Consider the following 19,548-nt stretch of genomic DNA (forward strand, 5'->3'; position numbering starts at 1 on the left):
GAAGGAGTAAACGCCCCGTGCCTAAGTCAGCAAAGCCCAGGAGGCCTTTCCGCAGGTGGGGCTCCCCTCTGACGCATTCAGAGAAAGGCACCAGCCGGGGTGTGTGTGTGGGGGGGGTGCTGAGCAGGGAGTGTCCAGACCCAGCGAGAGCTTTGGGGTCAAGGAAGGAGCAGTGCTGTGAACTGGGCCTGGAAGCAACAAGAGGGCCAGGGAGGTCTGATGGCTGGCAAGATATGATGATCTGGGTAAGCAGTGGCACTCAAAGCCTTCCTCCTTCTTTCCCCTGCTATTTTAAATTGGCAGGAAGCCACCGAGCTGCCCAAAGTCTCAGTCTGGGAGATGGCAACCCTTCAGCGTGCTCCTGCCTGCGGAGCTCAAGGAAGTGAGCCAAGGAGCAGCTGGCACCACAAGGATGCTGCATTCTATCTCCCTGCCGGCCGGCCTAGGTCGCTCCCCCGGGCGGCCCTTGCCTCCTGCCCACCTTGCCCAACGTGTCCCGGGCACCAAGGCCTCCTGCCCCTCCGCGCCAGGGCAGCCTGGCATGCTGCGCCTCTGGGGCTCCGCGCTTGGGCTGGGCTTGTCTGGGGGGCCTGTCCAAGTGAAGGGGGGGGCAAGTGGGCCTCCCTCCCTCCCTCCCTCCCTCCCGGAGGCTCCTCCTTGCGCGCCCCGGGCAAGGCTGCAGCGAAGGGGCGCAGAGCCCGGCCCTGGAAGCCGGAAGGTCTCCGGCAGAGGGAGGGGGCGGAAAGACCCCCCTGGGTGGAGAGCGCCGGGGCCCCAGCTGCCGCTGCTGCCGCTGCTGCTGCTGCTGCCAACCCGTGCAGGCGGCGCCGGGACCCCGAGGCGAGCCCCGCCTTCCCCCCTGGCGCGCCCGCCCCGCCCCCCGCCCCGCCAGGTGTGCATGACGTCGCAGGAGGCGGGGAGGAGACCGGAAGTGCCGCCCGGCTCCGCCCCCCAGCTGGAGAGCCAGCCGTCTAGTCCGGCGGCCATTGGCCGCTCGCGGTCACGCGCCCGCGCCCCCTCCCCTCCCGCTCCGGGGCCTGCGCGGCGCAGGTGAGACAGGTGAGGCCCGGCGGGGGGGGAGGGAGGGAGGGAGGGGGTCGGGGGGGCGCCGTCGGGATCGGGCCCTGCCGGGATCGGGCCCCCCCCTCCCTCCCTCCCGCCTGGGGCAGCAGCGGCCAGGCGCTCCCGGGGTGGTCCGGGTCTCCCCGGTTGCCGGTCTGTGCGGAGGATGCCGCCCTGTGAGCTGGCTGCTTGGCCTCCGCCCAGCGTGGCCTCCCCCGGCTGCCCCCGGCCTCTGGCCCTCCCTTCTCTCCCACTCGGGGCTTGGCCATGGGGGTGCGATTCCTGCCTTGCAGCGGGTTGGGCTGGATGACCCTTGGGGGTCCCTCCCGACTCCACAATTCTAGGAGGGAAGGTGGTTGTGGGCAGGGGGCCCCCGTTTCTTCTCTCTCTCTCTCTCTCTCTGGCCGGGGGGGAGCTGAGCCCTTTCAGCTGCTCTCCCTTGGGGTCTGGAGGAGGGCAGGGAGCAGCCTTCTTCCTCTGTTGCCCACCGCGCACCTTGGCCCACCTGGAGTCATTGACCCCCCTTTGCACCAGCTCCCTCCTCCCCGTCTGACATTTGGGCCGGTCCAGGAGATCAGAGCCAAGAGCCCTTTGTCCCCGAGGCAGAAGCACCGCAGCTTCACTGATCTCGCATTCAGAGTCCCAGGGACCCCTTTCTGCACCTCTTCCTTCTTCAGCTCTTCTGACCCCTCCTCTCCTCTCGGCAGGTTTCCTGGGAGACCCTGAGAGCTGGACTGCCATGGCGGCAGCAGCAGCAGCAGCAGCAGAGGACCCCTCTGGCCCCTTGGACCAGTCAGATGGGCTGAGCTCCCTCCTGGATGAGGAAGAGGAAGAGGAGGAGGAGGAAGAGGAGGAGGGCGGCAGCCACACAGAAGGTCTGTCTGTGAGCGGCGAGGGTGACCTGGAGGTGAATCCTTACGACGGGCTGCCCTTCTCCTCCCGCTACTATGAGCTGCTGCGCCAGCGCCGTGACCTCCCCATCTGGGGCTGCAAGTTCCTCTTCCTGGAGCACCTGGAGGGCGGCAGCAGCATCGTCTTGGTCTCTGGGGAGCCAGGGGCCGGCAAGAGCACCCAGGTGAGGGGGCCCAGCTGGGCTGGCAGCAGCCGCCACCCGAGAGAGGAGAGAGGGGGCTGTGCTGTGGAAAGAGAGTAAAATATTTAAAGAAAGATAATATGTCTGACTGCCAGAAGTGAAGTTGCAGGGAACCAGGCAGAGGGCCTTCTCGGTGGTGGCACCCGCCCTGGGCAACGCCTTCCCATCAGGTGTCAAAGAAATAAACAACTATCCGACTTTTAGAAGACATCTGAAGGCAGCCCTGTTTAGGGAAGTTTTTAATGTTTGGTGTTTTATCGTGTTTTGAATATTCTGTTGGAAGCAGCCCAGAGTGCCTGGGGAGGCCTGGCCAGATGGATGGGGCATAAGTAATATATTGTTGTTGTTGTTATTCCTGGGGGTGAGGTGAGAGACTCTCCCCTTCCTCTGTCCCAAGAGGCTGTGTGGGTGGCCTTGGGTGCTGTGTTGGCGTCTGAACTTGCTTGCTTACCTGCCAAGGTGTGCCCCTGCCTTGGTCTCCAGGCAGCCTCAGGTTTGTCTCAGCTCTGATGCCAGTCAGCCTTTCCTTGACTTGGGGTTTCTGACAGAGAATGCACAAATAGGGAGACATCATCATGTTGGGAGGGGGGGAGCTTTGTGGCCTCAGCCCTTTTCTTTCTTTATATGTACAATTTTTAAATTAAGTTTTCTGTTTTACCATTTTAAATTCTCATTTTACATCCTTAAGATATCAATGACTTTGCTTCTTCTCTTTCCATGGTTCATTTTAGATATCATAAATCCCTGTATATTTTACAAAAAGCTATATCATTCAGTATTCCATTGCTGCATCTGTCAAAGCTTGTTTACACTGTTGAATTGATCTTAATGCTGCCCGTGTTTTCAGCTGCATTTCACTCCTTTTCCTCTTGGCGGGGGGGGGGGGGGCTGGCTTCTCCTTCCTTGCCTACAACCAGCTTTTGCCCTCAGCATGGGGGGGGGGGGAGAGCGCTTGGGAGCCAGACGGGCAGATTCCAAGCAGAGCCTCTCCTGACATGGAAGGAGAAGCCACAGGGAGGAGGACTTTGGCCTGGGTGGGGCACGTTGGACGCAGCCTTCCTCTGAAGACGGAAGGACACCTGTTTTCCCAAGGAGAATCTTGAGCACCGTAGCCCAGGGGGCATCTGCTCACCTGGCTATCTGGTATTAGCACAGCAGTGGGCATAGAGGAATCTGAGTGGCACTGCTGATCAATAGCAAGCAAGAAACCCACCTTTGTAAATTAAGGAGAGCGGTTTGTAGGATTCAGAAGCAGACCCCTCACCCCGCAGCCATGGGGGCAGATCAATATATAGAGCAGAGCTGGTAGAGGTGGCTCCCAGTAAGCGGAAGGGAAGCTCTGCTGGTCTCCCTGGGTTGGGGCATTCCTGGCTCATGCTTCCCAAGCCTCCCTTGGGAGACTTGGCGTCAGCTGTTTTTCTGTGGGGTGTTGTGTCTGAGGCACTAAGGTGGAATCACATTCCCTGCTTATGGCTTTGGAGAGGGGGTGTCCTTGCTGGCAGCTGGCAACCCCTCCACCCCAGGACGATGGGCCTGCCTGTCACTTGGGGGGCTGGATCCTGCACATGCTTGGGTGTTTTCCCTGGAGCAAGGAAGACCCAGTAGGGACATGACGCCACTCCTCAGATGCTGAAGAAAAAGGCTGGAGGGAGAGGGGAAAACATCTGGAGAAACTTCTTGTGCACCATTCAAAGTGTTGGTGCTGACCTTTAAAGCCCTCAACAGCCCAGTAGACCTGTAGGGGCATCTCCACTCGCATCGTTCTGCCCGGACACTGAGGTCCAGCGCCGAGGGCCTTCTGGCGGTTCCCTCCCTGCGAGAAGCCAAGTTACAGGGAACCAGGCAGAGGGCCTTCTCGGTAGTGGTGCCCGCCCTGTGGAAAACCCTCTCAGCAGAAGTCAAGGCAATAAGCAACTATTTTACTTTTAAAAGACAACTGAAGGCGGCCCTGTTTAGGGAAGTTTTTAATGTTTGATGCTGTATTGTTTTAAATATTTGGATGGAAGCCGCCCAGAGTGGCTGGGGAAACCCAGCCAGATGGGTGGGGTATAAATAATAAATTATTATTATTATTGTGTTAGAAGCAGGGATAAGAAAGCTAAGAGCCATGGGTCTTCTGGAACCTAGGTGGTGGGCACTGAAACAAAATGTCTAGGCACTTTTTCTTTTTTCTCTTTCTTTCTTTTTTTTTTTGCTGGCAGGCTACCAGACCAGGCAGCAATTTCTTTTTCTTTCTTCTTTTCTCTTTTTGCTGCTGGGCGAATCAGACGGCCTGCAGGGTCTTTTGCTACTGCACTACCCTGCAAAAGGGGGGTTTCTGCTGGCTGTGTCGGCTCTGCTCAGCCCCACAGCTGGAGACAGCAATGCTGGAAACCACAGGAGGGGAGATCCCTTTGGGGGATCTGGTCAGCCACTGTGAGACCCGGATGCTGGTCTAGATGGGCCCCTGGCGGGATCCAGCCAACTCTTATGAGGTTGTTATAAGCTGCTCGGTGGCCTTCAAGAGCCTCTTCCCCCTCCAGATGGAGGATTCTGGGCTTTTTCCATGGGTGCCTGGGCAGTGTGGAGTCCAGAATGGCACCACCTGGAGGGGAGGGGTAGCCAAGCTCACCTGTCGCCTCTCCCTTCGCCAGGTGCCCCAGTGGTGTGCTGAGCACGCCCTCTCTCTGCAGTTTGCTCCCGGCCAAGTGGTTTGCACGCAGCCCCACAGCCTGGCCGCCCTCAGCCTGGCCTTGCGGGTGGCTGACGAAATGGACCTCAACGTGGGCCATGAGCTGGGCTACAGCATCCCCTACGAAGACTGCTGCACCTCCGAGACGCTGCTCAGGTGAGGGGCGGGGGACCCTCCGGGGTTGCCGGGGGAGGGGCGTTCCTTGGCCTGCCAGGCCTGCCAGTCCCACTTGGGCCTGGTGCAAATGGAGCCAGGCAGGCTTCAGGCTTGAAGGGCCCCCAAAGGTCATCCAGCCCACCCCCTGCAAGGCACGAGTCGCAGCTGACAGACGATCACCCAACCTCTGCTTAAAAACCTCCAAGGAAGGAGAGTCGGCCTCCATCCGTGGGAGTCCTTTCCACTGTCGGACAGCTCTTAGCATCAGAAAGTTCTTCTTGATATTGAGTCGGAATCTCAAGGAAATAAGCAACTATTCTAATTTGAAAAGACATCTGAAGGCAGCCCTGTTTAGGCAAGTTTTTAATGTTTAATGCTGTATTGTGTTTTTAATATTCGATTGGGAACCGCCCAGAGTAGCTGGGGAAACCCAGCCAGATGGGCAGGGTGTGTGTATATATATATATATATATATATATATATATATATATATATAAATAAATAAATATTATTATTATTATTATTATTTCCTATAACTTGAAGCCATGGGTTGAGATCCTGCCCTCTGGAACAGCAGGAGACAAGCTTGCTCCATCTTCCAGCTCTTCAAATATTTGAAGATGGCTGCCATACCCTGCCCCAGCCATTGCAGAAGGAAAAGGGGCAGGTGGGGGGCGGAGCCCAGAGGAAAGGAGCACCCCAGACACTGCCCCATAGCACCCATCACCCGGCCCAGAAGGGGTCGTCCTGCTCAACCCACCCCAGGCTCTGGGTGGCCCCAAAGAGAAGACGTGAACGATCCAAGTGCAACCCTTTGGGCACCTTTGCCCCCCCCCCCCCCCGTCCGGCTAGCTCCTCTGACACACAGGCGAAAGGAAGGCTGAGAAGTGGTGAGGGGTGACCATGCACCCACGGCTTCTGCCACCCCTCCCCCTTCTCCCATCTCTGGGTCACCCAGGAGCCTGGGAAGGCAGCAGGAGTCAGTCTGGGCAGAACTGGATTGGCAGGTCAGCCGGAAATGCCTCATGGACAGAAGGACGCAGTTGCTCATGAGGAGTTTGAGGGAGACGGAAAAAGGAGATCCTGACTAGCTTGAAAGGAAAGGGCGGCGCCGATGGAGGAGGCCCTGCCTAATGAGAAGCCTCGGGAGCCCAAGAGGAAACCGCGCGAGGCAGCAGCAAGAAAAGCAAACGTTATTTTAGGCTTATTCTAGAAGCGTGGCGTCCAGATCAAGGGAAGTGATACTCCTGCTCTCTTCTGCCTCGGTCAGACCCCACCTGGAGTCCGGGGTCCGATTCTGGGGGCCGAAATTGAAGAAGGATGTTGACAAGCTGCGATGTTTGCAGAAGGGGGCAACCCAGATGGTCCAGGGTCTGGAAATAAGCCTGCCTTGGAGGTTTTTCAGCAGAGGTTGGGTGGTCCTCAGTCACTGACCCTTGGGGGTCAAAATCCCCAATTCTTTTATTCCCCAGGGTGGTCCCTCCTCACCAGCTTCTGCCATGAGGCTCTTGAGGGACCTGCCAGGAGGGTCCAGTTATGGGGGGGGTCAAAGGGCAGGGTGGTCTTGAGTCTTCTGCCTGCTCAGGAGCTTCAGCAGCAGCAGGAGAACGGGGGAGGGGGCAAAATCATCGGGGGCCCGGACCCCCGGACCCCACCCACCAGGTGCCTTGTGGCTTCCAGGTTCTGCTCGGATGAGGTCCTTCTGCGGGAGATGACGTCGGACCCCCTGCTGCACCAGTACGGGGTGGTGGTCCTGGACGAGGCGCAGGAGCGGACGGTGCCCACCGACCTGCTGCTGGGGCTCCTGAAGGACGTGCAGCGCCAGCGCCCAGAGCTGCGCCTGGTGGTGGTGACCGAGCCGCTGATGGAGGAGCCCCTGCGGCGCTTCTGCCCCGACGCCCCTGTGGTGCGGGTCCCGGAGCCCAGCCCAGCCCCCCGCCTGGCCTGCAGGCAGCCCCTGCCGGGGGGGCACATCTTGGCCGCCTGCCAGGCTGCGCTGGAGCTGCACCGGCGGAGGGAGCCTGGCGACGTGATGGTCTTCCTGGCCAGCAAGCAGGTGGGGCTCGCGGGCAGCGGGGCTCCCTGGCCCTCCCTTTCCAGTCTGGATGAGGCCCCAGGCAGGCAGAGAGCAGGGGGGGTGTCCCGAATATGCCAGGCCTTGCCTTAACCCCCGAATGCGGTTGCTGTCCCCTGAAGGAGCAGGTTTGGGGGGGTTTCTGGCCCTGGCCCTGTCTCCCTGGGGCTCAGGGAGTCTCTGTAGCTAGAAGGGCCTTTGACAGCTGTGGCTGGTTCTTCACCTGCGGCCATTCCTGGACCAGGAAAGCCTTGCCAGGACTGGATTCAGGGCCAGATTTAGGTTTGATGAGGCCCTCAGCTACTGAAGGTAATGGGGCCCTTTCTATGTCCAGCTGTCCTTTGTCAACAACAAATGGCTGCTGTTTTTTGTGTTGAATAGATGCTATATGGTCATTTATGCAACCAGCCCTTGCAGAATGTCAGCCCCCTGTATATAGAAAGGAGCAAACCAGGGATATTTTAGGGAGCAGGCGGAGCCCATGACTTAATCAGAGGAGCCGACACAACACAAAACACTTGGTTTTATTTTATTTGTTTTTTATCTTACATTTTGGTGTTTTTTTCATTTAAATTTCTTGGGGGGGCCTTAAGAGAGTGGGGCCCTAAGCTACAGCTTGTTTAGCTTATCTGTAAATCCGGCACTGACTGGATTACTGCCATGCACTCTAGATGGAGCTTCCCTCGCGCTGGATTTGGAAGCTGCAGTGAGTGCAGAATGCTGCAGCATGATTGCTGAGCGGAGGGAGGCCTTGCCAGGTTCAAGGGGTTGCTATGAGCATCTAAAGCCCTGAGCAACTTGGGAACAGTTTACCTGCATGTGCCCATTGGCAGAACTGGAACCAATCCAGGTGCCCCATTCTGCACTGGTGAGAACTCCAGAGTTTAGTGTGGCAGCTTCTGCACTTTGGAACTCCCTGCCTCTTGATATCAGGCAGGTGCCACCACTGTCCTCTTGGGGGCACCTGCTAAAAACTTTAAGGTCCAGGCAAGTCTACCTAGTTGTTTTCAATGCTGATGCCTTTTAATTTTATTGCTGGTTTTTAATTTTTTGCATGGTCTTACTGTTTTGTTCTTCTAAATTATTTGAGGTTTTCTCCAATTAAGCTGTATATCCATTTCATGAAATAAGATGAGATAGTGAGTTCTCGGGGGTCTTGGTGGGGGCAGGCAGGTGAACAATGTTAGGGTCTGGGGGTCTGCCTTTCAAGCAGGTTCCCTAGACCCCTGGGTATAGGGCGGTATATAAATAAACAATAAATAATAGTAATCATAACAGTTTCCTGGGGTAGGCGGCTTCTGGGCTGTCCCTTGAGTTCCTCTTCCCTAGGGCGGCTCCTGCAGCTAAATATCTTTCTCTTTCTGCCCCCCCCCCCCCTGCAGGAGATTGACGAGTGCTGTGAGGCCATCCGGTCGGAGGCCCTGGCCCTGGACCCCGGCCTGGGGCCCCTGCTGGTGCTGCCCCTCCACCCTGGCGTGGGCCGAGACATCCAGCGGCTGTACGAGAGCGGCCAGGAGCAGCCCGGGGGGGTCCGGGCACGCAGGATCGTGGTCACCCACTGGCTGGCGGATGCCGGCTTCTCCATGGGGACCGTCAGGCATGTCGTCGATGCCGGGCTGGAGCTGCACAGTGTGAGCCGGGGGGGGGGGAGGCTTGGGAGCCCCCCGGAGGAGCTTTGGGGGGTGGGGAGGAGAGAATTATAGTTGGGGCGGTCCTGGCTCCTCATCCATATTGCTGTCTTCTGCAGCAATCACAGGAAGGTAGCATTGAAAGGGTACCCCCAGGGTCATCTAGTCCAACCCCCCACATTGCAGGGAACAGGCAGCAAAGGGTCTCCCCCTTTGATCTGTCTGCACAGGACTCCTGTGGATCCATCTCCTGATGTGGTTTTTTATATATATAATATAATTTTTATTAGTTTTCAATTACAATCCAATAATAGCCTCATTATAACAGTACCAATTTATAATACAATTATTAACCCAGTAGTTCAAATACCAAATTATATAATTTAGATACAGTGCTAGAATTGATGGCTTGATTATTTGCTTTATTTCTGCATTCCAAAATCTTATTAATTTCCACTGCATTCTGGTCATAATAATAATCCCTTATACAACAACTGTAATATTAATAACTTCTATTCGTGTTGAGGCATAAAATGAAACTACAGGTGAGGCACTCAAACTATATCCTTGCTCTTCCTGAGTGTGGCAATTATCCTCTCCAGGATGTTTCTTCCTGTCCTTGTAAGATGTTGTGTCTTCCTTTCCCCCGGTTCTTGCTGTTCTCCACCTGCTTTGGGCAGAGCTGATATCCCATTGTTGTTCCAGAAATTTCTCCATTGCTCCGTCCCGTGTTTCGTTGTGTTGCAACTTTAACAACAGCTACAAAAATAACTCAGTCCCAATGAATAACCTGTTTTCACAATTTTCCCTCTCAGCCTGGGAAGAAGAGTGGTCTGTCAAACTGCAGATGACTCAATAAAGAACCTTATCAGTTCCTTGGCAAGTTCACAGACTCCTTTCATTCTTCCATCCAACTGAAGATAAACGAGCAACAATACTTCCAATTAAATTAAATTAAATTCCAAGTCCTCTTAGTGTTATTCAGTTCGCTCCGTAAATAATAAAGGATGGGAAAGAGTCAGCTGTAAGTTTCCATCTTAAACCTTTTGCAAAATAGAGCTTCCCTCCTCCCCCCCTTTTTTTGCACACACGGTTCTATTTAATGTTATATTCCATATCTATAATCCGATTTCTTCCGTTCTCACTTGTACAAATATAACTTGAACTAAACATTCAGAGGAGGGTTGCCAAATCATCAATGTAGAGGAGAAAACTTTAAATAAAGAAACCGTAGGCTCCCCTCTCGCCCCTACCGTCTTCTGCACTGAATGAAGTTTTATCTCAAATTCTGACCTTAAAGTCCTTGCAGTTGTTTTTGTCCCGCTGTTAGTGTTTTGTCTCCTGGGCAGGTTTACAACCCGCAGATCCGAGCCGAAGCTCAGGGCTTGCGCCCCATAAGCAAGAAGCAGGCCGAGGCACGGAGACTCAGGGCAGCGGGGAGCCCCCCAGGTAGGCAATGCCTCCTTCCCCAGGTAGGCCTCTGGGAGCTGTTCTGCGGAGACCCTGGGACTTCATGGACCCCCAGGGGTCTTCTAGTCCAACCCCTGCAGTGCAGGAACCTCAGCTAAAGCATCCTTGCTAGGTGGCCGCCCGACCTCTGCTTAAAAACCTCCAGCAAAGGTTTCTGGGTGGGGGTGGAGAGAAGCCTCCTTGTCTTCCCCAGGGACTAGAGTCTTGACTCCGCCCGCCTCACTGCCCCCTCCTGTGCCCGGCAGGGTCCTGCCTCCGCCTCTACTCGGACACCTTCTATCAGCAGCACCTGCCCCCCGTTCCCCCGGCCCCCATCACCGAAGCCAACCTCAGCCGCCTGGTTCTGCTGCTCAAGAGGCTGGACATCGCCGACATGGGCCAGTGCGACTTCCTGGACCGGCCAGGTATGTCTGGGGGGAGGTGGGGGGTGTCTGGGTGGGGCCTTTGCCTGCCAGCCGGCCAGGCTCAGCGGGGCTCTCCTCTCCCCTCCCTGCCCAGCCCCCGAGTCCCTAATGCAGGCGCTGGAGGACCTGGACTACCTGGCTGCCCTGGATGACGACGGGAACCTCTCTGAGGTGGGCATCATCATGTCGGAGTTCCCCCTGGACCCCCAGCTCTCCAAGGCCCTGCTGGCCTCCTGCGAGTTTGACTGCGTCCACGAGATGCTCACGCTGGCCGCTATGCTGGCAGGTAGGTGGAGCCGCCTCCCGCTCAGCCCTGCAGGGGGCGCTGGAGGAGAGTTTTCGCCACAAAGGCTCTTCTCTGGCTCCATCATTGGAGGCAACAAGGCTTCTGAATCCCAGTTTCTGGAAAGCGGCGCTTGGGTGCTGCTTTCTCAGAGTGGGCATTTGGTTGGGCCCCCTTTGGCCTGATCTAACAGCCTGGCCCTTTTTCTGCTCCTGTGGAACCTCCAGGTCCAGGCGCAGTCTATCTAGATCCCTGGCTTCTTGAGGGGATTTGGCAACTGTGAGAAGAGCATCCTTTGCTCTTCAGGCCCTCGTCTCAGACCCCCTTCCAGCCACAGGGGCTGCAGCTAAGGCACAGAGAAACAGAATGGTTGGGGCATCTGGCCCAGCCGTCTGCAAGGCAGGAACTGCAGCAAAAGGCATTCCCTGTAGGGATGAGAATAAATGCTAGGAAAGGCGATATTTGCTAGTTCAGCAGAGTGCTTTCCCTCTGCAGCTTAAAAAGAAGCTTAGGTGGGCTAGTTTTATTAGCCTTTAAGTAATCCAGGAGGCTTTAAGACAGTCTGGATTCTCCAGGCATTTCCCCCTTTTCTCCCCCTTTTCAAACAAGAGTCAAACAAACAGTTTCTGTTGCAGAATAACAGATACTGACTTTTAGAAGACATCTGAAGTTTTTAATATTTGATGTTTTATCGTGTTTTTAATATTCTGTTGGGAGCCACCCAGAGTGGCTGGGGAGGCCCAGCCAGATGGGCGGGGTATAAATAAATTATTGTTGTTATTATTATTGTTGTTGTTATTATTTATTATACTGACGTCTGGCTTAAAATGGTGTCTGAGCACTGGAGCTCAGACTTAGCAGGCCTTCTCACCTTTCTGGCTGGGTGGAAGGTGACGAAAAAGACCCGCTGTGCCCGGGCAGGTAGGAGAATATCTACTGCTACGCTCTCTGCCTGTCGGGGCATAATGGGAGCGTCTCTCGCAGAGTTCTCTCTAGCAAACTTACAAGAAAGCGCTCTGAGCTTCAGCTGCTGTCCTGTGCCTCTTTGGCAAAATGTGAATTGTTGGCTTGGACTGCCCTTGAAATACCCCACATTCCCCAAGGTGGGGAGCAGGCAGGCAGGCGATGGTGGCAGGGACCTCACCAGCTCTCCCCCCCCCCCAGCCTGGCCCTGCTTCCTGGCTCCAGAGGGAGCGCGCTGGGAGGAGGCCCTGGCGGCCCGGCAGCGGAGTCTTCTGCACCCGGCGGGGGACCACTTCACCCTCATCAACGTCTTCAATGCCTTCCAGCAGCGTGAGTTTACGGAGGGGGAGGGAGGGACCCAGGTGGGAGGGGAGCCTCGCTGGGGCCCCCTCTCAAGGGGCGCAGCCAGGAGAGACACCCTCACCCCCTCCCTCCCTCCCCAGAGAGCGACCCGGAGAGCTGGTGCCGGAAGCATGGGGTGAGCGAGGTGGCCCTGCGGCTGGCGGGGGCCGTGCGGGCAGAGCTGCTGGAGGTCATGCAGCGCATCGAGCTGCCCGTCTCCCCGCCGGCCTTTGGCAGCGACAGCAACGTCCAGCGCCTGACGCAGGCCCTCATCTCGGGCTTCTTCCTCAAGGTACAGCTGCTGCCTCAAGGCCTGCATGGCCCCGGAGAAGGCTGGCCCTGAAGCAGCCGGGAAGGGGGTCCGGGGGGTGGGCAGGCAGGGAGGCTGCAGCCCAGGCTGAGAGCCCTGGTTATCTCTGAGCCCAGAGTCCCTCTGAGTTGGGGGCTCCACTCTGCACCCCATCTATTGGCTAGACATCTCCCTGGGACGGCCTGCAATCTCTCCCTGCCTGGGCCCTGGGGAAGGGAATGGATCCATCCCACCTGCTTGAGCCTCTGCTCCCCTCCCGCTTCCAGGTGGCCCGTGACATTGACGGCTCCGGCAACTACCTGCTGCTGACCCACAAGCACGTGGCCCAGCTGCCCCCTGGCTGCTGCTACCGGCTGCGTCGCCCGCCCCCCCGCCCGCCTCCCTGGGTGCTCTACCACGAGTTCACCATCTCTCAGGACAACTGCCTCAGCATCGTCTCCGAGATCCAGCCAGAGATGTGAGCATCAGTGGGGGGCCTAGGGGGGGCAGGGCTGTCGACGCCATTCCTTTGCTATGAGGACTAGGACCTTGGCTTTTCAGAGCGGGTGGGACTGTAGGCCGTGGGCCAGGTCCACAGGGATGCCTCAGCGCTGCCTTGACTTTAGATGAGGACTGGACAGATTCATGGAGGAAAGAGCTCTTGATGGCTCCTACGTGGGATTCTTCTGCTCTGCCTCCACAGTCAGAGGCAAAAATGCTTCTGAATCCCCATTGCTGGGGAGAGTCCTGCTCTTGCGCTCAGATCCTGCTTGCGGGGTTCCCTCTGGGGGCATCTGGTTGGCCACAGTGAGAGACCAGGGTGCTGGGCTAGGTGGGGGTCCCCTGTGGACTGATACAGCAGCCAAGCTCTTCTGGCATTCCTACAGAGCCTCCAGACCCAGAGGCAGTCTGTCTAAACTCCCAGTTTATTTGGGGTATTTGACCACTGAGAGACCAGGATGCTGGACTAGATGGACCCCGTATGGCTCTTACACTCTGTGGACCAGGAAGCAGCAGCAAGGGGGGCTTATGCAGGGTGGGGTGGTAATAATAATAATTTATTCTTTATACCCTGGGTTTCCCCAGCCACTCTGGGCAGCTTCCAACAGAATATTAAAATACAATAGTCTATTAAACATTAAAAACTTCCCTGAACAGGGCTGCCTTCAGATGTCTTCTAAAAGGAGGACTGCTGTAGCCACCCCCAACGACACGTTCTCAAGATGGAGGGTGAGGGAACAGCTGCAGTCGCCTGTGGTTCCTGCGCAAAGTTTGCCATCTTGCCAAAGGTTGCAGGCAGCTTTACCTGCAGCAATTGCACATTGATTGCCCTCTTAGAAGACAAAATCCAGCAACTGGAGGAACGTGTAGCTACGCTCCAAAGAATTAGAGAGCTGGAGCTCTTCTTGGAAGCAACAGAGCACACTGTCTCCACCAAGGAGGAGACAGGGGACTCCCCTGAGAAGGAGGCTAGTTCACCAACACAGGAGCCAGATATATGGAGAAACGTGACTCAAAGAAGTAGGAGGCCCAGGGTTCGCTCTGATTGTTTAGAAATACACAATCGCTTTGAGCATGGAAGACGAAGAGCAGACTCCATTTGAGGATCTCTCCCTCATTACAGTCGATCAGGTATATGAAGACGAGCAGCAAAATCAGTCCTCAGGGAATGTGTAGGCGACCTTGGAACGGACAGATCACGGAAGAACCCCGACCAGACCTAAGAGGAGGCGTGTAGTGGTGATAGGGGATTCCCTACTGAGGGGAACAGAAGCAGTGATCTGTGGGCCTGACAATATGTCTCGGGAAGTGTGCTGTCTCCCCGGGGCTAAGATCCAAGATGTAACTGAACGACTGCAAGGAATCATAAAACCCACTGACAAATACCCCTTCCTCTTGGTTCATGTGGGAACCAATGACACTGCAAGCAATAGCCTCCAGAAGATCAAAAGAGACTACGAGGCTCTGGGCAGGAAATTGAAGCAATTAAATGCACAAATTGTCATCTCATCTGTCCTCCCAGTTGAACGACGTGGCCCAGGGAGAGAGGGAAAAATAGTGGAAGTGAACAGCTGGCTTCGCAAATGGTGTAAACAGGAACGGTTTGGATTCTTAGATCACGGACTGCAGTTTCTTGAAGATGGACTTCTGGCAAGCGATGGGCTGCACCTCACAACGGTTGGGAGGAATGTTTTTGCCAAAAATCTCAGAAACCTCATCAGGAGGGCTTTAAACTGACTAATGTGGGGGAGGGAGACAGTGCTCCTGAAGGTAGGAGTCTATCAATTGATGAAGATGATCATCCAAATGTCATAGACCAAATGGAGCAAACAGCACGCAGACCTATTGGTGGGAGGAAAAAATCCTTAAATAAGAGACACGGGGGAATGATTAATGGACTTCAATGTCTGTACACTAATGCGCAAAGCATGGGAAATAAACAAGATGAGCTTGAGCTCTTGGTACAGCAAACTAAATATGACATAATAGGCATCACTGAAACCTGGTGGGATACGTCCCACGATTGGAATGTAATAATGGAGATATACAATCTATTTCAGAGAAACAGACCAGACAAGAAAGGAGGAGGAGTAGCGTTATATGTCAGGGATGTGTATACCTGTGAAGAGATCCAAGATTTAGAACCTCAAAGCCAAAGTGAGAGCATTTGGGTCAAAATTAAGGGAGAGAAGAATAACAGTGACCTCATTGTGGGAGCTTACTATAGATCCCCAAGCCAAACGGAAGACATAGATGATGCCTTCCTGGAACAGATGGCCAAGCATGCAAAAGGAAGGGAGATAGTAGTAATGGGGGACTTCAATTACCTGAATATTTGTTGGATGTCAAACTCAGCCAAGAGCATAAGGTCAAACAGATTCCTCACTGGCCTTGCAGACAACTTCATTGTCCAGAAAGTGGGAGAAGCAACAAGAGGAACAGCCATTTTAGATCTGGTCCTAACCAATGTTGATGACCTGGTTAGTGGGGTAGAAGTGGAAGGATCATTAGGTGTGAGTGATCATGCTCTTCTGAAGTTTACTATACAGCGGAAAGGAGCAGCCAAGCATACTAGGACTCAATTTCTTGACTTTAAGAAAGCCGACTTCATAAAACTTAGGGAAGTGCTGGGTGAGACCCCATGGGCAGTAATACTAAAAGGAAAGGGAGTTCATGATGGCTGGGAGTTTGTTAAGAGGGAGATAGTAAAAGCACAACTTCAGGCAATACCAATGAGACGGAAACATGGAAGGTGCCTAAAGAAGCCAGGGTGGCTATCTAAACTTTTAACTGAGTTAAGATTAAAAAAGGATGTGTACAAAAAATGGAAAAGGGGGGAAACCACCAAAGAGGAATTCAAACACATAGCCAGCATGTGTAGACACAAAGTCAGAAAAGCTAAAGCACAGAATGAACTCAGGCTTGCTAGAGAGGTTAAAAGCAACAAAAAAGGCTTTTATGGGTATGTTCGTAGCAAAAGGAAGAACAAAGAAACCGTGGGGTCACTCAGAGGAGAAAATGGTGAAATGCAAACAGGGGACACAGAAAGGGCTGAACTCCTCAATGCCTTCTTTGCCTCAGTCTTCTCCGATAAAGAAAACAATGCCCGACCTGAAGAATTTGGAGCAAATGATTCAGCAGAGGAAACACAGCCCAGAATAACTAAGGAGATAGTACAAGAATACTTGGCTAGTTTAGATGTATTCAAGTCTCCAGAGCCAGATGAACTGCATCCAAGAGTATTAAAAGAACTGGCAGATGTGATCTCAGAACCACTGGCAGTCATCTTTGAGAATTCCTGGAGAACAGGCAAAGTCCCGGCAGACTGGAGGAGGGCAAATGTTATCCCTATTTTCAAAAAGGGGAAAAGAGAGGACCCAAATAATTACTGCCCAGTCAGCCTGACATCAATACCAGGGAAGATTCTGGAGCAGATCATTAAGCAAACAGTCTGTGAGCACCTAGAAAGGAATGCTGTGATCACCAATAGTCAGCATGGATTTCTGAAAAATAAGTCATGTCAGACTAACCTGATCTCGTTTTTTGACAGAATTACAAGCCTGGTAGATGAAGGGAACGCAGTGGATGTAGCCTACCTTGATTTCAGCAAGGCATTTGACAAGGTGCCCCATGATATTCTTGTAAAGAAGCTGGTAAAATGCGGTCTTGACTACGCTACCACTCAGTGGATTTGTAACTGGCTGACTGACTGAACCCAAAGGGTGCTCATCAATGGTTCCTCTTCATCCTGGAGAAGAGTGACTAGTGGGGTGCCACAGGGTTCTGTCTTGGGCCCGGTCTTATTCAACATCTTTATCAACGACTTGGATGATGGACTCAAGGGCATCCTGATCAAATTTGCAGATGACACCAAACTGGGAGGGGTGGCTAACACCCCAGAGGACAGGATCACACTTCAAAACGACCTTGACAGATTAGAGAACTGGGCCAAAACAAACAAGATGAATTTTAACAGGGAGAAATGTAAAGTATTGCACTTGGGCAAAAAAAAAATGAGAGGCACAAATACAAGATGGGTGACACCTGGCTTGAGAGCAGTACATGTGAAAAGGATCTAGGAGTCTTGGTTGACCACAAACTTGACATGAGCCAACAGTGTGACGCGGCAGCTAAAAAAGCCAATGCAATTCTGGGCTGCATCAATAGGAGTATAGCATCTAGATCAAGGGAAGTAATAGTGCCACTGTATTCTGCTCTGGTCAGACCTCACCTGGAGTACTGTATCCAGTTCTGGGCACCACAGTTCAAGAAGGACACTGACAAACTGGAATGTGTCCAGAGGAGGGCAACCAAAATGGTCAAAGGCCTGGAAACGATGCCTTATGAGGAACGGCTAAGGGAGCTGGGCATGTTTAGCCTGGAGAAGAGGAGGTTAAGGGGTGATATGATAGCCATGTTCAAATATATAAAAGGATGTCACATAGAGGAGGGAGAAAGGTTGTTTTCTGCTGCTCCAGAGAAGCGGACACGGAGCAATGGTTCCAAACTACAAGAAAGAAGATTCCACCTAAACATTAGGAAGAACTTCCTGACAGTAAGAGCTGTTCGACAGTGGAATTTGCTGCCAAGGAGTGTGGTGGAGTTTCCTCCTTTGGAGGTCTTTAAGCAGAGGCTTGACAACCATATGTCAGGAGTGCTCTGATGGTGTTTCCTGCTTGGCAGGAGGTTGGACTCGATGGCCCTTGTGGTCTCTTCCAACTCTATGATTCTAAGTCAGATAGTTGCTTATTTCCTTGACATCTGATGGGAGGGTGTTCCACAGGGTGGGCGCCACCACTGAGAAGGCCCTCGTCGCTGGACCTCAGTGTCCAAGATGGACGATGGGGGTGGAGACGCTCCTTCAGGTCTACTGGGCCAAGACCGTTTAGGGTAGCCTTCCTCAACCTCGGCCCTCCAGATGTTTTTGCCCTACAACTCCCATGATCCCTAGCTTGCAGGACTAGTTGTCAGGGATGATGGGAATTGTAGTCTCAAAACATCTGGAGGGCCGAGGTTGAGGAAGCCTGGTTTAGGGCTTTCTAGGTCAGCACCAACACTTGGTGCTCAGAAAGATACTGGGAGCCAATGTAGGTCTTTCAGGGCCAGTGTTATGGGGTCTCAGCGGCCGCTCTCAATCACCAGCCCAGCTGCTGAATTCTAGTGGACTGTGTCTATTTCTGCCCTCCCTCAACTTGGATCCTTTCTCCCCGCAGGCTGGCAGAGCTGGCACCCCAGTACTACCTGAGCAACTTGCCCCCCAGCGAGAGCCGGGAGCTGCTCCTGGAGCTGCGTGAGAAGCTGGCGGGGGCCTCGGAGTTGCCGTCTCCGCTTCCATCCCCGCTGCAGGACGAGGGGCCTCAGGCACCCAGAGCTGGCGAGGACACAGAGGACACCTGCGTTCTGCAATGAGCCCAGCAGGAGCACCGCTGGGTCCGGATTAAGCCCAGGCGCTGGAGGAATGCTGTTCCCAGGGGTCAGAGGAGGGTCCCAGGCTTGGAGCAGCAGCAGCAGCAGGTCTCCCTGGGTGGTGAGGCCAGAGCCCCTGGCATTCCCTGGGCATGGGAGAGGGTGGGCAGGGGGCCCAGGAAGCAGGTCCTGCTGTACTTTTGCTGTTGGACGCTCTGGGGCAGACTGTGGGGAGCCTGGCTGCTGTTTCCGGGACCCACCAGGTGGCGCAGCGGAGGGCAGGGGCGGCCTTATGGGTGGAGGTGTGCCATTGCCTCAGGGCTGCACTTGTCCCCGGCTGCTCATTGGCAAAGGTGGCAGAACCCCAGGCAGACGGCCAGGTCTGCAGAGGCCAGGCCAGGCTGGAGGTGGGGCAGGGGGTGTCTCCTTATGGGTCCTTGCTGGGGAGTGGGGTCAGTGGGTCTGGGCAGAGCTTCGTTCTCACTTGTAGCAGGAGACTTTGCTCCTCCTCCCCCCTTGCCACGCAAGCCGTGCACCTGGGAGCTGTGGGGGGGGGGGTCCTCTTGGAGGCTCCCCACAGTCATGGGGCAGCTTTAGCAGAGGGTGATGCCTGCCCCCTTTTTGGGACTCTTAGGGCTGGCTCTTACTGAAGTCTTTTCTTAGCTCTCTGCTTTTACTGCTGCCTTATTGGGGGGGGGGGGGCAAGATGGCCCTTGACTGGCTGCTGAGCTTTTTACGGACTCCTTGCACCAGGGGAGCGGGTGGGTGTCTCTCGCTAGCAGTGGCGGCCACGATCCTTATCCGCAAACGTTGCTCCTGAACTGTTAACTTTAGAGAGGCTGCTTGGGATCGGGGGCCCCCTGTCTTCTGTCAGTGCCATTTGTGGGGTGCCTGGCACCTGGTGCCCCCACCTTGATTCTTTCTGGCCTAGAATGTGGTTCACCAAGCAGAAGAATTAAAAGATACCTTTGGAAACACTGGACTCTGTGAAATGCAAGGTTGAATTCTGATCCCCCAAAAAGGAGCTGAAGGCGCAGGAAAGGTTGTGCCAAAATGTGGGGAGAACCTCAGGCCCAGTGGGCTGAATACAGCCCCCTCCCCCAAACCCCCTTGCAGACCCTGCTTTGCCCCCTCCCCTGGTATTTTGCCTGGCTGGAATATGCCCTTGAACTCTTTCCTCCCCCAAATAAATTATTTTATTTTGTC

The 19,548-nt window shown here is 54.6% G+C and overlaps 1 protein-coding gene across 2 annotated transcripts; it reads left to right on the plus strand.

Moving 5' to 3' along the window:
* The first annotated feature begins 945 nt into the window (after nucleotides 1-945).
* DQX1 (DEAQ-box RNA dependent ATPase 1) lies at nucleotides 946-19,548 on the plus strand. 2 transcript variants are annotated; one of them, XM_079990824.1, is made up of 12 exons: nucleotides 946-1,059; nucleotides 1,770-2,137; nucleotides 4,789-4,982; nucleotides 6,663-7,038; nucleotides 8,439-8,687; nucleotides 10,034-10,133; nucleotides 10,400-10,558; nucleotides 10,653-10,844; nucleotides 12,006-12,134; nucleotides 12,248-12,438; nucleotides 12,723-12,913; nucleotides 18,150-19,548. In XM_079990824.1, exons 2-12 carry the CDS (start codon nucleotides 1,802-1,804, stop codon nucleotides 18,343-18,345), a joined length of 2,313 nt encoding a protein of 770 aa, XP_079846950.1. In that variant the 5' UTR covers nucleotides 946-1,059; nucleotides 1,770-1,801; the 3' UTR covers nucleotides 18,346-19,548. The 2 variants fall into 2 exon arrangements, with proteins under 2 accessions (XP_079846950.1, XP_079846951.1); XM_079990825.1 differs by having other exon boundaries at nucleotides 959-1,050.

The sequence above is a fragment of the Podarcis cretensis genome (genome assembly GCF_951804945.1).
Source record: "Podarcis cretensis genome assembly, chromosome: 9".
NCBI lineage: Eukaryota > Metazoa > Chordata > Lepidosauria > Squamata > Lacertidae > Podarcis > Podarcis cretensis.